General features: G+C 40.4%; 1 protein-coding gene across 1 annotated transcript in view; it reads right to left on the bottom strand.

The window, feature by feature from the left end:
• LOC138095922 (hydrocephalus-inducing protein homolog) overlaps positions 1-21668 on the bottom strand; it is a 152891-nt gene that overhangs the window by 126140 nt on the left and 5083 nt on the right. Inside the window, exons 3-5 of the mRNA XM_068991891.1 lie at positions 20171-20290; positions 16937-17071; positions 755-954 (exon numbers count right to left, since the gene is read on the bottom strand). Of these exons, the coding sequence (XP_068847992.1) occupies positions 755-954; positions 16937-17071; positions 20171-20290 (455 nt within the window). The remainder of the gene's footprint in view (positions 1-754; positions 955-16936; positions 17072-20170; positions 20291-21668) is intronic.

The raw sequence follows: 21668 nt of genomic DNA, 5'->3' as shown, positions 1-21668 counted from the left end.
TGCTAATCAGCCAGCAAGGAGATCCAACCAGTCCTTTCTGAAGGAGATCAGCCCTGGGATTTCTTTGGAAGGAATGATGCTAAAGCTGAAACTCCAGTACTTTGGCAACCTCATGCAAAGAGTTGACTCATTGGAAAAGACTTTGATGATGAGAGGGATTGGGGGCAGGAGGAGAAGGGGACGACAGAGGATGAGATGGCTGGATGGCATCACTGACTCGATGGACGTGAATCTGAGTGAACTCCGGGAGTTGGTGATGGACAGGGAGGCCGGGCGTGCTGCGATTCATGGGGTCACAAAGAGTCGGGCATGACTGAGCGACTGAACTGAACTGAATCAGCCAGCATTTTCATGTCCCATAACAACTGTTCTTTCCTGCCTTATAAGAGAGGTCCTTGAAGGCCATATTTGTACTGTCTCACTGTCTACTACACTGTAGCTACCAAATAAATAAACAGATTAACATTGAACACCTTCGCTTACTAGCTGTGCGCTCTTGAGCAAGTTATACAATCTCTCTATTGCTCAGTCTCTTATCCAGAATTTCAGAAACCCACCTTAACCAAACAGGTAATCTTGAATTTTGGTTTTCTCATGGGATGAAGAGGAAGTCTGCCCCATATCAAGGAGGTCTTCCATCCTTGCAACTGAAGATTATAATAAGCAGTTGCATCTTGACTGCTACTCTGGGAAATTACATGTGTGGACTAGATTTAGCTAGTCAATCAAAACCAAGAGCTGAAGGAATGCATACCTATGAGTTTTGATGTGAAACACAGAATCTTTGTTGCCAATGTTTCGTACCAGCAGGATCTTCTGAGTGCTGTATTTGACAGGGCAAGTGGAAAAATTCAGCTTGTCAGGAAAATCTATGATGGCTCGTGCACCTCTAGCTTTGATGGGCACAATAAACTTTTCTCTTTCAGTAACACAGGTCAACATATGGGCATAATCCTACAAGAGAAGGAGACAATCATTACTTGTGAAAACACCAACATGATCAAGATAACTACAAGAAATATGGCTGTATGCCAAGCACCTTGGAAAACAGTGTAGTGTATGTATATATATATATATATATTTTATGAAACCTTCTCAAGAAAGATATACTTTCAATGAGATTAATTAAAATTCAATGAGATTAATTAAAACCTGCAAGCCAATAGAGAAGCTTATACTTCTTGTGTTTCTCAGACATTAGGGAGGTAGGATGCAGGATAGTTGAGGTGCATTCTTCTTTAGACCAGAGGAGGTTCACACCAGTAACTTCATGTCCTCCTTCTAAACCCTACCTACTTATCCTTCAAGCCATCTATTAGACTGATAGCTCCAGTTAATGGTCTCTAACCACACTCTTGCAATATGATTGTACAGCCTCTCCATCATGAGCAGAGTCTATTTCTTCAACTGTGTTCTGACCAATGGAATTTGGTAGAAGGTATGCTATGCCAGGTCCAGGCTAAAGCCTCAAGAAGTTTTGGGCATTTCCGATCTAGCTCTTGAAATCATGCCACGTAAGTAAGTCTGGTCTAGCCTACTGCAGGATGGCAGCCCAGTTATCCCAGCCAGGGCCATGCTAGACCAGACTGAGGCACCAGGTATGTGAGAGAGCCCAGCCAAGTTAAGCAGTTGCTTACTCAACTCATGATTGGATCCCATCAAGTTTAGCTGAACGATAGTCTTATGAGCCTTAACACTTGAATTTGGGAGTGGTCTGTCATTATACAACAATAGATAAGAACACAGAGCCATTTCAAACCTCACCTCATGTGCAAAGCCATTACTGACCATTCCAAATAAAAATGCTGAGGTCTTGGGCATCTATCCTCCCCTGTCTTAAGTTTAAATGCATAAATGCAACAGAAGTACTGAATTAAGTCACCCTTTACCTCCTCTCATAAAATTGGAATTCTTACCCTCAATGCACCAAAGTTAAAAGTAAACACTCACCAACAAGCAAACCTAAATGTGGAAGCAAAGTGTTAACAATCCCCTCAAGAACAGGCCAAAAGCTCAGAACCACCGTGAAAGGAATTTTCTATCCAAACCAGGATCATTTTCCTTCAAGTTTCCCCATCATTTTAGCATGTGTTTTTGGCTGCAAGGCAATCCTGATTAAGTATTATGGCCTCTTAGAACTCAAGTTTCCTTTTGGTATTCACATAACAAATGGTTTTCAGTGGTGAGGGTTTTAAAACCTCTTTGGACTTGAAGTACTGAGCAGAAAACGGGAATGTTTGACAAACTGACAATTAGACCCTAAGGCCATGCACTCAATTTCATGAAACCCACAGGACCAGTGGAAAGCAGTGGTACTCCCAATTAGTGTATTCATCCAACCACGTTAATCAGTGTTCGGGTGCCAGGCACTGAGCTGGGTCAGGGTGTACAACTGAGTAGTAAACACAGACACAGATCACCTCGAGCTTACACAGTGATGGCGGAGACAATGAATGAGTAAACGAAGAATATCTAATGTACAATGTAATACATACACAAATATATAAAAAAATATAAAGATAAAACAGCTAGGAGTGGTCTCATGTTGCTGCTGCTGCTGCTAAGTCACTTCAGTCGTGTCCAACTCTGTGTGACCCCATAGACGGCAGCCCACCAGGCTCCCCGGTCCCTGGGATTCTCCAGGCAAGAACACTGGAGTGGGTTGCCATTTCCTTCTCCAATGCATGAAAGTGAAAAGTGAAAGTGAAGTCACTCAGTTGTGTCCGACTCTTCGCAAACGACCCCATGGAAGACACAGCCTTAAATCTGCCTCCCTGAACTCCAAACTCACACCCAGCAGCCCCAGCAGCATCTCAATGGCTACAAACTTCCCATGGCCCACAGCAAAGTCCCTGACTAATACCATTGCCTACAACTGTGCACAGAGAGGCCCTGCCAAGGAAAAGAACGGGGCCTGAAATCCAGTTCACTCTGACAGTGCCTACTGAATCAGTCTACAGGAGCAGCCTTTTCTCATGCTCACAAGAGCTCCACAACGCTGACTGAGGTGCTGATCATGACCTTCTTTCCACTTTAAATCTGTCCCTTTACTGCCTCCCCATCTCGGTACTGGCATCCACATCCTTCCAGAGGCCCGGATTTAATATCTTGGCGTGAGACATCTTTGATTGCTCTATTTCTCAATTTCTTAGCAAACATATAGGACTGACCTTCAAAATAAATCTAGACCACAATTAGGTCTCACTATCTCTACTCTGCAATCCTGACCTCACTCTACCCTCTCCAATCTTTTCAGGGCTAACTGGACCCTTTATTTCAAACCTTGCTCCCCGAAAGTCTATTTTCCACACAAGGGTCAGACATGTCAGCTCGGGAAGTTCCTCTGTTCAAAATCTCCCAAACAGAGAGGTGGGGTGCGCTTAGTGCTATCATCTGGCACCTCTGCCATTTCTCTAGCCATACCTCCCTCCCACACGGGCTCCTGTCCTCCAGCAGCCTTCCCTGCTGCTCCTTGAGTATTTTAGACATGCTCTCCCTTCAGAGCCTTCAAATTCAATGTTCCTTCCATGCAGAACATGCTTCCATGTAGTTATTCACATTGCTCGGGCCTCACTTTTTTCAGGACTTTGCAGAATGTCCACTGTCTCCCCTAGGCCTCCCTCAACTGCCCTACTGTAAACTTGACTCTCCCTCTCCTGTCCCATCAACCTGAGCCTTTTGTTTGCTTTAGCTTTCCCAAAGTGACCTTACATGCTTCCTATTTATTTAGTCTATTTTATGCCTACCCCATATCTCCATGCCAACAGGGATTCTGCCCATTGTACTGACTTCACATACCCAGTGTCAAGAACAGGACCTGGTATTTAGTAAACACTCAACAGGTATTTACCGAAGACAGACAAATGAGTAATATGATGCAGAGTGAAGAGAAATGAGGTATAAGTGAGTGGGGAAAGGCCTCTATGAGAAGGTGACATTTCAGCAGAAACCTAAGTGAAGGGAGAAATGACACCATGGGGGTGGGTGGTAATTTGAGCAAAGGATAATTCAGAGACCGTGGCCAGAGGGGAAAAAGGCAAGGAGAGGTTAGAGATACAGCAAGGAAGCGGTGGGAGGCCAGATGACATAGGAGCTTGTAAGCCACTAGGAGAACCTGAGGACAGCCAAAAACCTGAATGATGCTAAAAGCTGATCGTGATGCACCTGACTTGTGCTTTAGAAGAATGACTAGCTGCTGTGTAGGCAATGAACCATAAGGAAGCTAAGATGAAAAAAGGGTGGCCAGTTAGAAAGCCACTGTAGCAGTCCAAGCAAGAGATGACACTGACCTGGCTTAGTACAATAAATGCTTAACCTAGTGCTTGGTGAGTAGTAAATATTCAATGAATGTTAGCTGTCATTACAAAAATGTTGCATAAAACACAATGATTTGCATAAGGCATGTAGGAAAAACTCAATTTGTGTACTCTTGTTAGGATAATAATGGTAATGCTGGTAATTAATGATGATAATAATTAGAACAGGATAATTTTGGAAAACAACAAGGACTTCAAAGAAAATAAAATGGTGAAATGACAATACAGGAAGGGGCTGCTTTAGGTCAGAACAGCCAAGAAGGCCTCCCTGAGGACAGGACCTCTGAATGGAGACCTGAATAGGAAAACATCCAGTCACGTAAGATCTAGAAATGCAGTGCTCCTGGTGAGGGGAGTTGCAAACATACCAGTCCTAAGGTAGGAGCAAGTCATGAAAATTAGTGGGAACTATTCATGAAATGTATTTAAATTTCATGAATTGGACTCTTAGTTCTTCAATTGATTCTGGTTTCTGCACAGTAATAGCAGGCTCAAAAATTATGCCATTCAGATATAAGAAAGTACAAGTCACATGAAGCATACTTGATCCTAGAAAACTCCACAGAATTCAACAATGAAACAGTCTAGTCTGATTACATCAGAATCCTAACGAGATAAGTACTGTTTTCACATTTTCTTAGGAGATCAAACCCAGCAAGCAAAGGTTTTGTTGGGAATTAGAAACTGGAAAGCTGCTGGCATATGTGGAAACTTAATATCAACTGAGGCTTTGACAGAGAGAACAAAAGATGCTGCTGAATCCTCGAAGAGAGGTGATCCACAAGTAATGTTTTCTTTATTTACATAATTCTCTGTCCTCTTCTCTAAGGAATTGAAGATAGCTGAAAATAGTAGAGGAGGCTAGTTGAAATATTCACAGGGATATGTTCAAATCTTTTCAAATTCCCTAATGAAGAAGATTTGAAATTTTATCAGGATTACATACTTTTTCATAATTAATTCACATAAAAGAATATGAATTCTTCACACAACTCCTTAAAAATGTATTCTAATCGCTAAAGTTCTATATTTAAGATGACTATATTAGATTATATAATATACAGTTATATATTGCTCTGTTGGCTTAAAATTAATCTATGTGTTGTGACTTGGGAGGATTTGTCAGCCTGCAAGCTAAGCAACTGCTTTAGCTGATGTACTTCCTTCCACTGTACTTAAATTCAGAGCAACCAGGTCACCATTCAGAACCAAAATATTTATTCCACACTCTTTCTCCTCTACTATGAGAGACTTAGTTATGAATTACTTAACATCCTAAAAATGCTAAATGGTCTCCAGATGAAATTTCCAATCCAGTTTTTTGTCCATTAGCCTTCCTTCCAACATGCCTATCCTCCAAACTTAGGGGGGAAAAAAAAATGCAGTGGAATACGAAAGTGGCAGATTTGACTCGGAGAAGTGGAAAGAATGAATCTTGATTTTATATTAGCTCCATGACAGAAGGCAAATGTGGCAATAATTCTGTCCTTTAAGGTCTTAGGCAAATAAAAATGATGTCTTCTACTGCAGCAAACAACTCCCCAGGCATTCAAGAGTGAGCTCAGCCCGTGGTTAAGCCCTCACAATCCTCTTTCTGCCTTTTCTCCACTCCTAAACTTGAGGTGGAATGGCTAACACAGTAAAACCAGGTATGATTAAGACTCAGCACATCTAATACTCACTGTCCTTGAAAAACATTATGAATTTCCTATCCAGTTAAAACTACTTTATAGTATATTTTTTTTAATTTTTATTTTTACTTTATTTTACTTTACAATACTGTATTGGTTTTGCCATACATTGACATGACTCCACCACGGGTGTACATGTGTTCCCGTATATTTTTAATCTGAAATTCACCTTTCTAAAGGGAAGAATCAGTTCTCAAGTCCCAATCAGTTTAAAAACAAGATTAATCAGGTCTCATGGGCATTATTCTCTATCACTCTTGAGTCTTCATATGATTTAGCTGAGGTCCCAGCTTCCTAGGGGCACCTACACTTTTCCATCTATTAAAAGGGAATAACCTCTGACCTTTGGCTTGTGAAGACACCCAAGGAATTTCAAATTTATTTTGATCACTTTTATCATTAGTATATAAAAATAATGTGGTTACCTCATGATTCATGTACAAATCATCCATTTAAGGTAATTAATATCCTCTTGAGCTTTTTTGCTAAGTTACCTGAAATCTACCAGTCTACCTGTATCTAAGTCCATATACTCTGCCTTCACTCCTGTTTTTATCTAAGATCAACTTCTTGCCTCGAATACTAGATCAACCTTCTTACTCACCTCAGGATTTTCCCAAAGCAGCAGTTTTCCCTCTTCATTGAATATTCACAGCTTATAACAATGCTTAAATCGGGTAAATAAACATCAGCTTATAACAATGCTTAAATCACTTTCATAAACATCAGCTTATAACAATGCTTAAATAGCCTCACCTTAAATATTAAATAAACAACCCTCAATTTCAACACCCACCTCTACCTACTGCCCCATTTTCCAATTACTCTTTATAGCAAAACTCCTCAACGGTGTTATTTATACTCAATATCACCACCTCCTCATTTTCCATTCTTTCTTCTATCCACCACATCAGGCTTCTGTACCCAACATTCCACAGAAACTGTTCTCACCAAGGTCACTAATGACTTTGCCAAACCCAAAGGCTAAATCCACATCCTTGCTTTATTCTATTTTTAATAGCTTAGGGCACAGTGGATTACTTATTTTTTTCATAATAAATTGATTTTATTGAAGTACAGTTGACTTACAATATTTTAGGTACACAGCAAGGTGATTCAGTTATACATATATACATATATTATTTTTCAGGTTATTTTCCATTATAGGTTATTAGGGATCAAGACCATCCCCAAGAAAAAGAAATGCAAAAAAGCAAAACAGCTGTCTGAGGAGGCCCTACAAATAGCTGTGAAAAGAAGAGAGGTGAAAAGCAAAGGAGGAAAGGAAAGATTTGCCCATTTGAATGCAGAGTTCCAAAGAACAGCAAGGAGAGATAAGAAAGCCTTCCTCAGCAATCAATCCAAAGAAATAGAGGAAAACAATAGAATACGAAAGACTAGAGATCTCTTCAAAAAAATCCGAGATACCAAGGGAACATTTCATGCAAATACGGACTCAATAAAGGACAGAAATGGTATGGATGTAACAGAAGCAGAAGATATTAAGAAGAGGTGGCAAGAATACACAGAAGAACTATACAAAAAAGATCTTCATGACCAAGATAATCATGATGGTGTGATCACTCACCTAGAGCCAGACATCCTGGAATGTGAAGTTAAGTGGGCCTTAGAAAGCATCACTATGAACAAAGCTAGTGGAGGTGATGGAATTCTAGTTGAGCTATTTCAAATCCTAAAAGATGATGCTGTGAAAGTGCTGCACTCAATATGCCAGCAAATTTGGAAAACTCAGCAGTGGCCACAGGACTGGAAAAGGTCAGTTTTCATTCCAATCCCTAAGAAAGGCAATGCAAAAGAACGCCAAACTACCACACAATTGCACTCATCTCACATGCTAGTAAAGTAACACTCAAAATTCTCCAAGCCAGGCTTCAGCAATATGTGAACCGTGAACTTCCAGATGTTCAAGCTGGTTTTAGAAAAGGCAGAGGAACCAGAGATCAAATTGCCAACATCCACTGGATCATGGAAAAAGCAAGAAAGTTCCAGAAAAACATCTATTTCTGCTTTATTGACTATGCCAAGGCCTTTGACTTGTGGATCACAATAAACTGGAAAATTTTGAAAGAGATGGGAATACCCGACCACCTGACCTGCCTCTTGAGAAATCTGTATGCAGGTCAGGAAGCAACAGTTAGAACTGGACATGGAACAACAGACTGGTTCCAAAGAGGAAAAGGAGTATGTCAAGGCTGTATATTGTCACCCTACTTATTTAACTTATATGCAGAGTACATCATGAGAAATGCTGGGCTGGATGAATCACAAGCTGGAATCAAGACTGCCCAGAGAAATATCAATAACCTCAGATATGCAGGTGACATCACTCTTATGGCAGAAAGTGAAGAAGAACTAAAGAGCCTTTGATGAAAGTGAAAGAGGAGAGCAAAAATGTTGGCTTAATGCTCAACATTCAGAAAACTGAATGGCATGAAAGGTCATGGCATCCGGTCCCATCACTTCATGGCAGTTAGATGGGGAAACAGTGGAAATAGTGGCTGACTTTATTTGGGGGGGCTTCAAAATCACTGCAGATGGTGATTGCAGCCATGAAATTAAAAGACGCTTACTCCTTGGAAGGAAAGTTATGACCAACCTAGACAGCATTTTAAAAAGCAGAGAAATTACTTTGTCAACAAAGGTCCATCTAGTCAAGGCTATGGTTTTTCCAGCAGTCATGTATGGATGTGAGAGTTGGACTGTGAAGAAAGCTGAGTGCCGAAGAATTGATGCTTTTGAATTGTGGTGTTGGAGAAGACTCTTGAGAGTCCCTTGGACTGCAAGGAGATCCAACCAGTCCATCCTAAAGGAAATCAGTCCTGGGTGTTCATTGGAAGGACTGATGTTGAAGCTGAAACTCCACTATTTTGGCCACCTGATGCAAAGAGCTGACTCATTTGAAAAGACCCTGATGTTAGGAAAGATTGAAGGCAGGAGGAGAAGGGGATGACAGAGGATGAGACGGTTAGCTGGCATCACCGACTCAATGGACATGGGTTTGGGTGAACTCCGGGAGTTGGTGATGGACAGGGAGGCCTGGCATGCTGCAGTTCATGGGGTCACAAAGAGTTGGATATGACTGCGCGACTGAACTGAACTGATAGGTTATTACAAAATCTTGATTACAGTTCCCTGTGCTATAGAGTAAATCTTTGTTGCTTGTTGCATATCTATTGTTTTAATTAGAAATCTAGCATTCTAGTCATAGTAAGTCAAACAAGTGGAGTCAATATGTCACAAATATTTTAGTGCTTCTTTTTTAATATACTTTACCTATTGACTACACTAAGGCCTCTGGCTGTGTGGATCACAATAAACTGTAAAAAATTCTTAAAGAGAGGGGAATAACAGACCACTTCACCTATCTCCTGAGAAACCTGTGTGCAGGTCAAGAAGCAACAGTTAGAACCTAACATGGAACAATGGACTGGTTCAAATTGAGAAAGGAGTACAAGAAGGCTGTATATTGTTACCCTGCTTATTTAACTTCTATGCAGAGGACATTGTATGAAACGTCAGGCTGGATGAATCACAAGCTGAAATCAAGACTGCTGGGAGAGGTACCAATAACTTCAGGTATGTAGATGATACCACGCTATTGGCAGAAAGTAAAGAGGAACTAAAGAGTCTCTTCATAAGGGTGAAGGAGGAGAGTGAAAAAGCTGGCTTGAAACTCAACATTCATAAAACTAAGATCATGGCATCTGGTCCCTTCACTTCAAGACAAAAAGAAGGTGAAAAAGTGAAGCGGTGGTAAAGTTTATTTGGGGGGCTCCAAAATCACTGTGAATGGTAACTGCAGCCATGAAATTAAAAGATGCTGCTCCTTGGAAGGAAAGCTATGACAAACCTAGACATCATATTAAAAAGCAGAGATATTACTTTGCTGACAAAAGTCTGTGTAGTCAAAACTATGGTTTTTCTAGTATGTACAGATGTGAGAGCTGGACATTAAAGAAGGCTGAACACTGAAGAACTGATGCTTTTGAATTGTTGTGCCGGAGAAGGCTCTTGAGAGTCCCTTGGACAGTAAGGAGATCAAACCAGTCGATCCTAAAGGAAATCAACCCCAAAAATTCATTGGAAGGACTGTTGCTAAAACTGAAGCTCCAATATTTTGGCCACCTGATGTGTAGAGCTGACTCATTGGAAAAGACCCTCCTGCTGGGAAAGACTGAAGGCAAAAGGAGAAGGGGTGGAGGAAGAGATAGATAGCATCAGCAACTCGATGGACACGAATGTGAGCAAACTCTGGGATATAGTGGAGGACAGAGGAGCCTGGTGGGCTTACAGTCCATGGAGTTGCAAAAGTTAGACACAACTCAGTGACTAAAAGACAACAATTCATCTGGACTATGAAGCACTGCAGTCTCTGGGTTTCCCTGCTACTTCACAACTACCTCTTCTTAGCATCATACTCTGCTGACCACCAAGGGTGGTACTTACATTTATGACTTATGGTTTCTAAATGTTTGCCTGTAGCCCCAACACTTCCCCTTTACTGAAGACCACTGTGTCCAACTGCTCCCTTGATATTTCTACTTGGATGTCTAAAGGGAAATTCAAACTTAACTTATAAAACTGAGTTCCTGGTTTCCTTCCTCACTCCTCCCACTGGGTCGGCTTCCATCAAGTACACGTGTTGGAAGTCCTGCTCACGTCACTGGCCAACACGTAGACACAGCAGCTACAAAGAAGGCTGGGGAAGTGCAACCTTTTATCTCTGGCAGGTATGAATCCAATCAAAATTTATGATTCTCTTACCAATGAGGAAAGAGAAAAATAGATGCCAAGGGTACACAGCTAGCCGTTACGCCTGACACCCTCTTCAGTCTATTCTCCACAGAGCAACCAGAGTGATCTTAAAATGTAAGTCTGATATGTAATTCCTAATCAAAACTCACCAGGGTCGATAAAGGGGAAGAATCAAGCATTTATTCTATCTTTCCTGTATGAACTGTACCTCAGGAAGTTCACTATATCGTTACAAAAATAAAGCATAACAACAGACATTTTGTGCCTTGATGAGATGCAATAGGACATACCACATCAGCCAAGAATTCTGGCCCCTCAAAAATCAAACATGAATCCAACCAAACCTCTAGATCTAACTACTGGTCTATAGGAAACAGGGGGGATGGAGGATCACTCTACGGAATCTGGTGAAGATGCACTTAGTACCTTGTTTGGATCCCAATTTAAGAAAATGAACTTAAAAATAAACATATACATATACAATCTACATATACAATACACACATCTACATCCACAAAAATAAACATATACATATACATCATATACATACGTATATTACTCAGCTGGGCAGATCTGAATACTGACCAGATATTTGATGATATTAAGGAGCTACTGTCCATTTTTTACATGTGATAAATATACTGTGATTTAACTTTTAAAAAGGACCTCATCACTTAGAGACAAACAATGAAGTACAATGAAATGCTGTACGGGACTTGCTGCAAAATCCTCTGGGGCAGGGGACAGGATGATGAAGCAAGATGGTCATATGCTGACAGCTTGAAAAGCTGGGTGATGACAATTCACTATTCCATTCTCTATACTTCTGCATATGGGGAAAGCTTCCATAATAAACAATAGCTTAAGTATTTTATGATGGCTTCCTAGTCTACTCTGTATGACTTCTAAGATTCCTCATGGTCTCACCCTCTACAAACCTTGTCTCCTACCATTTTCTGAGCAGTTTCCTCTCCTCCAGTCACACTGGCCATCCACTTCCCTGACCTGCCCAGACATGCTTCTGTCAAAGGGCCTCCATGAGTGAGGCTCTGCTCCCAGACAACAATATCTGCCCAGTTCAGCTCTCTACCCAAAAGTTACCTCACTGAAGAAGTCTCTCCTCACCTTCCTACTGAAAGGAAACAGTCTCCATTCTCTACCACTTTCTGTTCTCTATCATGTCACTATTTGATATTAAATGATATGTCTGTTTATTCATTGTGGAATGAATAAGCCCCAGAAAGGCCAGGCTTCTGCTATTCTCCACTGGATCCTGGCTTATAGCACTGAGCCTGGTGTACAGTGAGTGAAATAATATTCATATTAATATCATTATTTGGATACTACACTATCAAGAGTTCTTAATAAAGAGAATACCTGAGAGCCTCATTAGCCATATTACAAAATGACATTTATCAAATCCAGAAAGCTAGAAAATAGTGATGTGATTCACTATGAAGATATGGAACCAAGTGGGGAGAAACACTTTTAAAGAAGACTTCTTAGACATCTTTCTCCTGGTTGAAAAGACAGGGGAAAAGTCAACATCTAATATATTGACACATCTAATACTTTGCTGTCAGAGGTCTGTCTAGTCAAAGCTATGGTTTTTCCAGTATTCATGTATGGATATGAGAGTGGACCATAAAGAAAGCTGAGCATCAAAGAATTGATGCTTTTGAACGGTAATCTTCAAGAAGATTCTTGAGAGTCCCTGGGACGGCAAAGAGATCAAACCAGTCCATCCTAGAGGAAATCAGTCCAGAATATTCATTGGAAGGACTGATGCTGAAGCTGAAATTCCAATACTTTGGCCACCTGATGCAAAGAATTGACTCATTGGAAAAGACCCTGATGCTGGGAAGATTGAAGGCAGGAGGAGAAGGGGACAACAGAGGATGATAGTTGGATGGCATCACCGACCTGATGGACATGAGTCTGGGAGAGTTCCAGGAGCTGGTGATGGACAGAGAGGCCTGGCATGCTGCAGTCCATGGGGTCACAAAGAGTCAGACATGACTGAGCAACTGAACTGAACTGAATATATTGATGGCACAAAAAGATATTTGAGCCCTCTTTTCTTATGCCTTTGCTTTTATCATCTCTAGGCCATCCTCAAGTTGAAGAAACTACCTTTTGTTTTCTTGAGATGAACTTACTTATCTCACTTTTCAAATATGTATCACAATTTCCTATATGTTAGGCCCTATGCTAAGCACCTGGATTACAAGGGGAACCTAGACAGAACCAGGGAGGGTGAATTCCAGGCAGGAAGAAAACTAAATCCCTATCATTATTTTTGTCAACAATAATTGCTGAATGTGGCAAATCTTATATTTTAATATTTTATATTTATATTAAAATATATTTAATTTTTAAAATATCTATATTTTAATTCAAAATGCTAGCCCTATAGAATACTATGGCTGATTTGCATTGCTGTATGGCAGAAACCAACACAACATTGTGAAGTAATTATTCTCCAATTAAAAATGTTAACTTTTTCAAAAAATATGCACACCTGGATAACAAATTATTGTAATGTTTTTCTATTCTTCTTGGGTCATGTTCTTTAAATTTCATAGTAACAAACCAAGAAAACTATTTTGACAACAAGCTAGGCATTTTCTTAAAACACAACTGAGCAATAAAAAAAAAAAGATAGATCACTTCATATTTTCTTTAAACCACTGCTGCCATTTTCATATGCTAAAACTATTGCAAACTGATGCTGTCTTAAGTCCAAGGATGTACCCAGTTTTGCTTTCCTACAAAAGCCTAGTATTTCTTATATACTTTTTAATAGTAAAGACACAAATTTAAGAGGTCAAGAAAAATGCAAGGCTCCAGAATTTTATAGTGTTATGATAACATTGACTACTATATTTCTACTTTCCATGACATGTACACTAGGATTATTAGATAAATAACATATCCAATCTTTTTTTTTCAAGTCCATGTGAAAAGAGATAAGGAAAGCTGAAACGAATTTGCTGCACCTGTTATCTGAATATTTGGCATCCTTAACAAGTTAAATCTCCAGGAAGCTAGATTAATAGATGACAGGGGAAAAAAATGTATACTGCATTATAATTTTCGACATGCTAATATACAAAGGGGGCTGAAAATCCAATTGAAAGAGGACTGGCTTATTAAACTGTGGCATGCTGCAATTTACATATCTCACCCTCCAGATGTGAGGAGGGTAAATGAGAATGAAGTGTGTTCAGATCAGCGGGGGATAGGAAGAAAAACACATATGCACTTTGGCTATCAATTTGGCCAAGTGGAGAAAAAGTGACACAGTGAGAAGATTGACTTTTATTCTTCCTAAAATAAATCTGGTCTTGCTACCGCTCTGCTACATTATGGATCAGCACTGAAGACAGCAGGACTAACCCTAGCTGGTTGTTCTGTGCACACCCTGTTGGTTTTCCAACAGTAAGAGTGAATGTAGATGGCCAGACAGCTAGAAAAACTACTGCAATGGGGCCCTGCTGGTGGTGCAGGCTGGCAGGATCTTTGTGGAAAAATGGGGACCAAAACTAGCAGCAGGTGCTTCCCCAAATAGCCACCATTAGTCTTAGACAGTCAGTAAAAGGAGAAATCACCAAGTCCTCAGAAACACATATTATGTCAATTATTTCACAGCTTAGAGCCCAATCCAACACAAAATCCTAATGTCCTGAAAATGGTATCAATTTCTCATAGTCAGCCACTACTCTCAGCCTGTCTCCTCTCACACATGCGTGTAACCCTTGATAACTTTCAAATACTTAGAAGAAATACTAAAGCAACATTTAATTGATTTGTTTTTAATTAGGGCTTTCCCAATAGACCACACGCAATGTTGGTGAAATGGAATGGTAAGAGGGAATTAAGAGCTAGGAGTAAGAAGGAGCAGCCACAAAATACAGCCATGGAGTAATCCTCGGTGGGAATGCTGGCATTTCATATCTATAAAGTGGGTTCAAACTCACTTAAAATATGTTATTTGCTGTATAGATAAGTAGTTCTAAAAATCTCTCCCTTTGCTTTTAGGTTTTGATGAGGGGAAATTAAAAACATTTATAAATAAAACAGAAGAGTATAACAAACCCCATGTACTCATCACCCAGATTCAACAGAAACTAACGTTCTGTCCTTCGGGCTTCATCTGCCTCTATCCATTCGCCGTTCTATTGCTATTATTACATTTTTAAGTTTTTAAGGTAAAAGTTAGATATTTAGAAAGCATAAATACTGAGTGTACAACTTTGACAAATGAATTCATCCATGGAACCCACACACCTATGATGACACAGTACATTCCACCTCTTCAGAAAGTTCTGTGTATCCCTTTCTCAGTCAGACTGCCTGCAGGTAGAATAATACTTATTCAACAGAAGACATTTTTTTTCCCCCCTCTGGCACAGAAAAAAAATTAAGGAAAGCCAACCCCTCGAATGCAGCAAGCTTTACATTTCAAGCTGCATAAAGGCTTACTATAGCCAGTTTTTATAATAAAATGACAGTGTAGGAATTTGACCCCCAAACTAAATCCAACCATTCTCTTCACAGATAATATTCAGATATAGAACCTGGAGAAAAAAAAATCAGGACTTAATAATGTACAGCAAAAAGCACTACTTCTGGAGCTATTTATCTTTTTGGTTATTTCAGTAACACCCCAAACAAAATGAAAAGTTCATAAAAACAATCCAAGAAACAAACAGTAATACTACAAAGTGGAAAATTAATAACAGCAGTATTATATAATGAAATTTCCAACCACTCACTACAGTGATCCATGCTTGGCAGGTCACATTAAATCCTCTATCCCTGCTCTCTAGAAAAGTACAAACAATAGCAGCAGCAGCAGGAACACCACTAATGACATTTACAGCAGCTAAAAAGTATTAGTGATAGAGAAGAAAGGATTCAAAGCTAGCTCACTCTCTCCATTACGTTCTTCTGATTCCATCCGTAATGGCACAGCACAGATAAGCATACACACTGTTAACATTACATATAAACTGACATTTTGTTATGCCTATTTTAGCCTTGGTGTGGGTTTTTTGGGTTTTTTTTTTTTGTCCTTTGTTTCTTCAGTCATACTGGCAAAATCCTTTTTTTTTTTGTTCCTCATATTTTATTTTATTTTATTTTTAATTTTATTTTTACTTTATTTTACTTTACAATACTGTATTGGTTTTGCCATACATTGACATGAATCCACCACGGGTGTATATGAGCTCCCAATCCTTTTCTCTTCCACACAAGTCCCCACTTTGCCCCTTACAGAGGAAAACTCAACCTGCAATCTTGCACTCTTGGAGAAGGGGTGAGGAGAAACCACCCTCCCTCAGTCCCTCAAGCTAGTTCTTCCTTCCAGAAGTAACTGGAATTTACACAACTGAGGAGAGAGGAGAGAGAGCCTGCAAATGAGCCTGACGGCTGTGGTGGTGCTGGGCGGAAATGGCTTCTTTTTGAACTCAGGCTCTGTGCAGACAGGGGTAAGAAGACAAGGCAGGCCTCTGCTTTCGGCTCTAGCTTCCCCACTTGCGCTTGGGCGGAGCTACTGGTGAGGTGAGCCCTTCCCCCAGGGCTGGTTACCCACCGTCACTAGGGAGCAAAGAAGGCCTTCTCTGGGCCTCAGGTCCTGGTCACATTCTTTGCCATTACTGAGACTGATACTGTGATCAGCATTTGAATCTTAGGTCTCTCTCCTAAACTAGTTACAAGGTGGGGAGGAAGGATGTAACTAACTAGGATCCCAAACTCCCCAGAAGCCATGATCTCTACTTTTGTCTCAGCTCACGACGCCTGGACCACATCTTTCCCTTTTTGGCGCCTCTCCAGCTGCACTGTCCAACATGAATATGCTGAGGTGGGTGCCAGGGAAGCATCCAGAAGGCTACCCTTCTTTACCGTCTGGCTACCTGCAGCTCATATAAGCCCTCATCGCTGTTTGACAGTTCTTTCCTATTCCCACTGGTGCACCATGCCCTCCTCTCCTCTGCCCTGACCATCCCTCTCACCACCACCACCAGCAGTACCATCAACGACGCCATCGACAACACCACTGCCACCGCCACCACCTCCGCCAACGTTCAGAATTGCAAACTGCCAGCGACAAGCATCCAACCACCGTCTTGCCAGCGCTGCTGTTACCTTGTTTTCCTCGGGAGTAAAGAGGATTCGGAACACGGATGGCACTCCTGGAGCGACTTTGTGGCTGATATCTTTGGGGCTGATCACTTTAAAGTAAGGTGAACTTTCCTCAACAACTTTCACCATCCTTGGAATCTGCAAGAAAAACCCAATAATGGGCACTGTTATTGAAAATTTTTATTTTATTATTTAAATGTGACTATTTTTTGAAAACTAACTGCTTAATCATCTAAAACCCCACCTACACTGGGGAGCTGCACTGGACTTTCCAACATCTGAGAGCTGCTCCGGGAGAAGAAATCACACCGCACTCCTGCTGTGGCTCAGCCACTGCACACGGGGCACCACTTGACCCTCACAATAACCTCTGAGCTTCACTACAATTCATTCTTCAGATGAGGAAACAGACACTTGCCCTAAGAGTTACAGCTTCACCAAGCGATGGTGTTCAGAATCAAATCCTGCCCTGCCTCTACCTTCCTTCCCTACAGGATTGCCCACCCAACACTACTGTGGAGCAAGAACATAGAGGGCAGTAGAATATCCGCAAGGCCAGTCTCGGAGCAGGTTCAAACAGTTCCATCCTTTTAAAGTCTTATTTTTCTGCCCTGCTTGCCTCACCCAGAGTACACACACCTATCTTGGACAGCCCCCAGCAATAAAGGAAACGTAACTGTGAGAAGAGGGGTGGTCAGAGGTAGAGGTTCTAGGGACACAGGAACCCGAGAGGATTGTTTTTTAAAGAAAAAAAGAAAAAGATTTAAAGGCAGCAGAAGAAAGTTAACTATAGCTAAGTCCATCCTAGGAGTCTCAGGTGGAAAATGAGGAAACAAGAACCCCACAGCCTCTCAAAGCTGGAGCCCAGATGCGGAAAGGAAGAAGAAACGCAGAGAGAATTCAGACAGATCTTAAGACTAGAGACTGGGGAGGTAAGAAAGAGATGTGTGCGTATCTGATAGGAATAGAACTGGCTTTGCTGTTCGGAGAAAAGTTCAATGGCATTTGTGATGTGTTAAATGATGTCATATAAGCTTGTTGGGAATACTTTTAGTAAGATCATAACTGTGGATTAAAAACTAGAAAGGAAAACAACAGCAACACTAGTAATAATACTAATACTGCTTTAATGCTTACTAATGACAGGCACTGAGCTGAATACTTTACATCCATTATCTCTTTTAATATTCCAGACAACCTATTGAAATGGGTGCAATTATTATCCCCATAGCTTGGAGAAGTAAAGTGACTTGCCCAAAGTCTACAGCTAGGAGAGTACCCACCTGGAATCTGATCCCAGATTAATCTGACTCTGGAGTCTGGGTGCTTATAATTGTACCCCAAGTGAATTGTGTTGTGGCTTGTAGAGTGTTCATGGCTTACTTTCAACTTGTGTGTTCAAGAGAGAGAGAAGAACAACAACCAGGCTCTGTCTTTGGCATTCCAAGCCAGTGAGGAAGCCAAAGGTGAGTGACACAGAGAGCATTTTTCAGTGTCCTAAATCTATCTCAGTGGTTCCTTCATAAAACAGGAAGGAGAGAAGCAGGCTTACATCAGCCACCTCGTACAAGGGTCCTGGGATTAACTTACCAAGAACAAGCCTGCCTGGCCTAGAGAACCTGTTGCTTGTTGGCAGCTGAACTTCCTTGGATGAGAACCTTCTTTTCATGGGGTCCAATACTCCAATAGCATCTGACCAAGAGGTGTGGGTTTTATCCACAAGAACTGAGTGTGCTTTGGTAGACAAGGCTAACACATGCCTCTTATCCTTGACATGCTCACTACACCCACTGACAATCTTTTCTTGTTGATGGCCAGGGAGGAGTACCTTTTGTTCTAGGTCCTCTTTGCCTTTGATAGCCTAAAAAAACTTGAACAGGAGTCAAAAAGCATTGGAGAAAGGGAAAAAGAGAACTGAAAGTGAGAAACTAAACTGGCTGGCAGCCCTATGTAACTGATCTCTTCTTGAGATATATGAACAGAAGTATAAACATCTCGGGTTCTTTTTCTTCCCTCTGCCTACCCTTTAGCTTCCATCCCATGAGCTTCTCTTGCTAACTCTCCTGCAGTGAAGAACTGAATGTTCCATCTTTCAAAGTCTGACTTTGCTGTCACTAAATAACCTCATGGATCTCTGAAAGGCATCACTGATTCCTTTAACCAGTTACTGTAGTAAATATAACTGCAAGTCTTCCCATTTGCCTTGAATTCTTGCATAGTCTTCACTTAATTTCCCACTTTTATTATACCTAGAATTTTTGTCTCAGTGTTCTAAGTCTCCTATAAGTATGTCTACTTGTCCTTAACACCGGATATTTAGCATCTCCCTAATGCCTTCCTCCCTATCTGATTACTTTTCATGCTTAACTGTGCTTCATGCCGACATTCTGCATTATTCTTTCTTTCATCATTGTTATATGTCAAGAAAATCTTTGGTCATCTAATACTCTTTCTTGAAATAAAGCCTAATTTATCTCTGAAGGGAAAAGGCATCATGATGGAGAAGAAATCCTCAGTTGTAACCACAAAGACACAAGGAACAGACAGTGGGAGAAGCCATCCAAATCTATATGTAGACAAATTCTGAAGGCTCTCTGAGGTAGAAGGGGGGAGATGAAAAAGAGAAAACAGGAACTTCCTTTTTTGAAGTTTTTTCTAATATAATTTGCATAATCTAAACGCATTGGCTCAACAACTGCAATTCATATGAGTAGACTTGATACCTTCTCTGAAAGGCATCACTGATTCCTTTAATGAGCTACTGTAGTGAATATAACTGCAAGTCTTCCCAAATGCCTTTAATTCTTACAGAGACTTCACTTAATTCCCCTCCTTTATTACAGCTAGAATTTGTGGCTATAATAGTGGGAAATAGCGGCTCTAATGTGGAGTATGTAAACATGAATAGTAATGGCACTGTCTTAAATGAAAACCTCTCCCAAATGGTCACTGGTGAGAATTTCATGACACTCATCCAGCTAATCTTTTATTCAACAGAATACTTAGTGCACATGGGAGCTTACCATGGCGGGTACTGCCCTGGGACTGAGCATTTAGCAACAAACCAACCAGTATAGTCCTGACTTCATCAAGCTCATAATCAAAGGGCATGTCTTCATCTATTTTCCTAGGTCTATCAAATTAAAGAGCTTATCTAAGATCTTACGGGATCCCATTCTATCTAATCCCTTCTTATATATCCATAAAAGGTACAGCCATCCCAGCAAACATACTCACTGTGTCATTGTTCCTCAAAACCAGTGGGACCTCATAGACTTCACAGGGTGTGTAGTTCTGAAATATGATTTCTGATGGAAAGGGCTGGAATAATGCCTGATCCAGATCAATTCCTGGAAACTACAGTTGAAAAAATAAATTAATCATATAGTCACAAAGTGGCAGAAATGACTGGAAAAGATAAGAAATTACTACACATACTTATAAATATTAACACTAAGAACCAAGGAAATACTTTAAAAGGAGTAACAGAATGACAAATACTGCATATTAATGCACATATGTGGGATTTAGAAAGATGGTACCGATGATCCCACACGCAGAGCGGCAAAGGAGACACAGATGTAAAGAACAGACTTTTGGATTCAGTAGGAGAAGGCAAGGGTGGGATGATCTGAGAGAACAGCACTCAAACATATACATTATCATATGTAAAACAGATGACCAGTACAAGTTCGATGCATGAAGCAGGGCACCCAAAGCTGGTGCTCTAGGACAACCCAGAGAGATAGAGTGGGGAGGGAGGTGGGAGGGGGGTTCAGGATGAGGGGGACACATGTATACCTGTGGCTGATTCATGTTGATGTATGACAAAAAACCATCACAATATTGTAATTATCCTCCAATTAAAATTGATTAATTTTAAAAAATTCAAAATAACCCATAAATTAGAATTGATAAGTGACTTATCAAGGTCACTGAATAAAAGGTCAACATAAATCAATTATATTTCTTTGTACTAGCAATGAACATCTAGGAAATGAAATTTATAAACAATACCATTTAAAACCACATTCTAAAACATAAAATACACAGGAATAAATCCAAGGACAGATGTGTAAGACCTTTATCTGGAAAATCTACAAACCATTATTGAGAGAAACTAAAGAAACTCTATGGACTTCCCTAATGGGAAGAAATACACGATCACTTTATTTTAAAAGAAAGAAAAAGAAAATCTACACTGAACCACTGGCAGGTGTGTGGAAAATACACTAATATGCATATTTATAGGAAGAGCCCATCATTTAGACAGGCTGGAAGACTCATAACTGAGGAACTCTATGGGGAAGAAAAGGCTAACACAATTCTGTCACATCTCCCTTCTTCTCATCCCCCTTCCAAATAAACACACACATACAATCCTCTTTCATAAAGAGCTGCCCCTAGAATCATGGCGAATTCCTATTGGACTGCAATACTACCAGCCCTGCCTCAACATTAACTACCTGAAAACAGCAAGTCCAGGAAGAATTCCCTTCCTTATTTCAAAGATGAGTGATAATAATAATCACAATGACAAACAAGCCAGGATCTATACAAAAACACTCACCGAAAAAAGAAAAAGAGAAGCAAAGAAAACATCAAATGAATATTCACTTTTCTGGTTGCCATGAAAATAATAAGAATCTTAACTACACCACTTCATCATAAGCTCAAAGAACATAATAGAAAAAAATCAGAGAGCACAAAGCAAATATTCAAGAGTTCCAAGGAA

The sequence above is a fragment of the Capricornis sumatraensis genome, chromosome 20 (genome assembly GCF_032405125.1).
Source record: "Capricornis sumatraensis isolate serow.1 chromosome 20, serow.2, whole genome shotgun sequence".
Taxonomy (NCBI): domain Eukaryota; kingdom Metazoa; phylum Chordata; class Mammalia; order Artiodactyla; family Bovidae; genus Capricornis; species Capricornis sumatraensis.
Note: the sequence above shows the minus strand (reverse complement) of the source record. Positions and strands in the feature narration are given on the sequence as shown.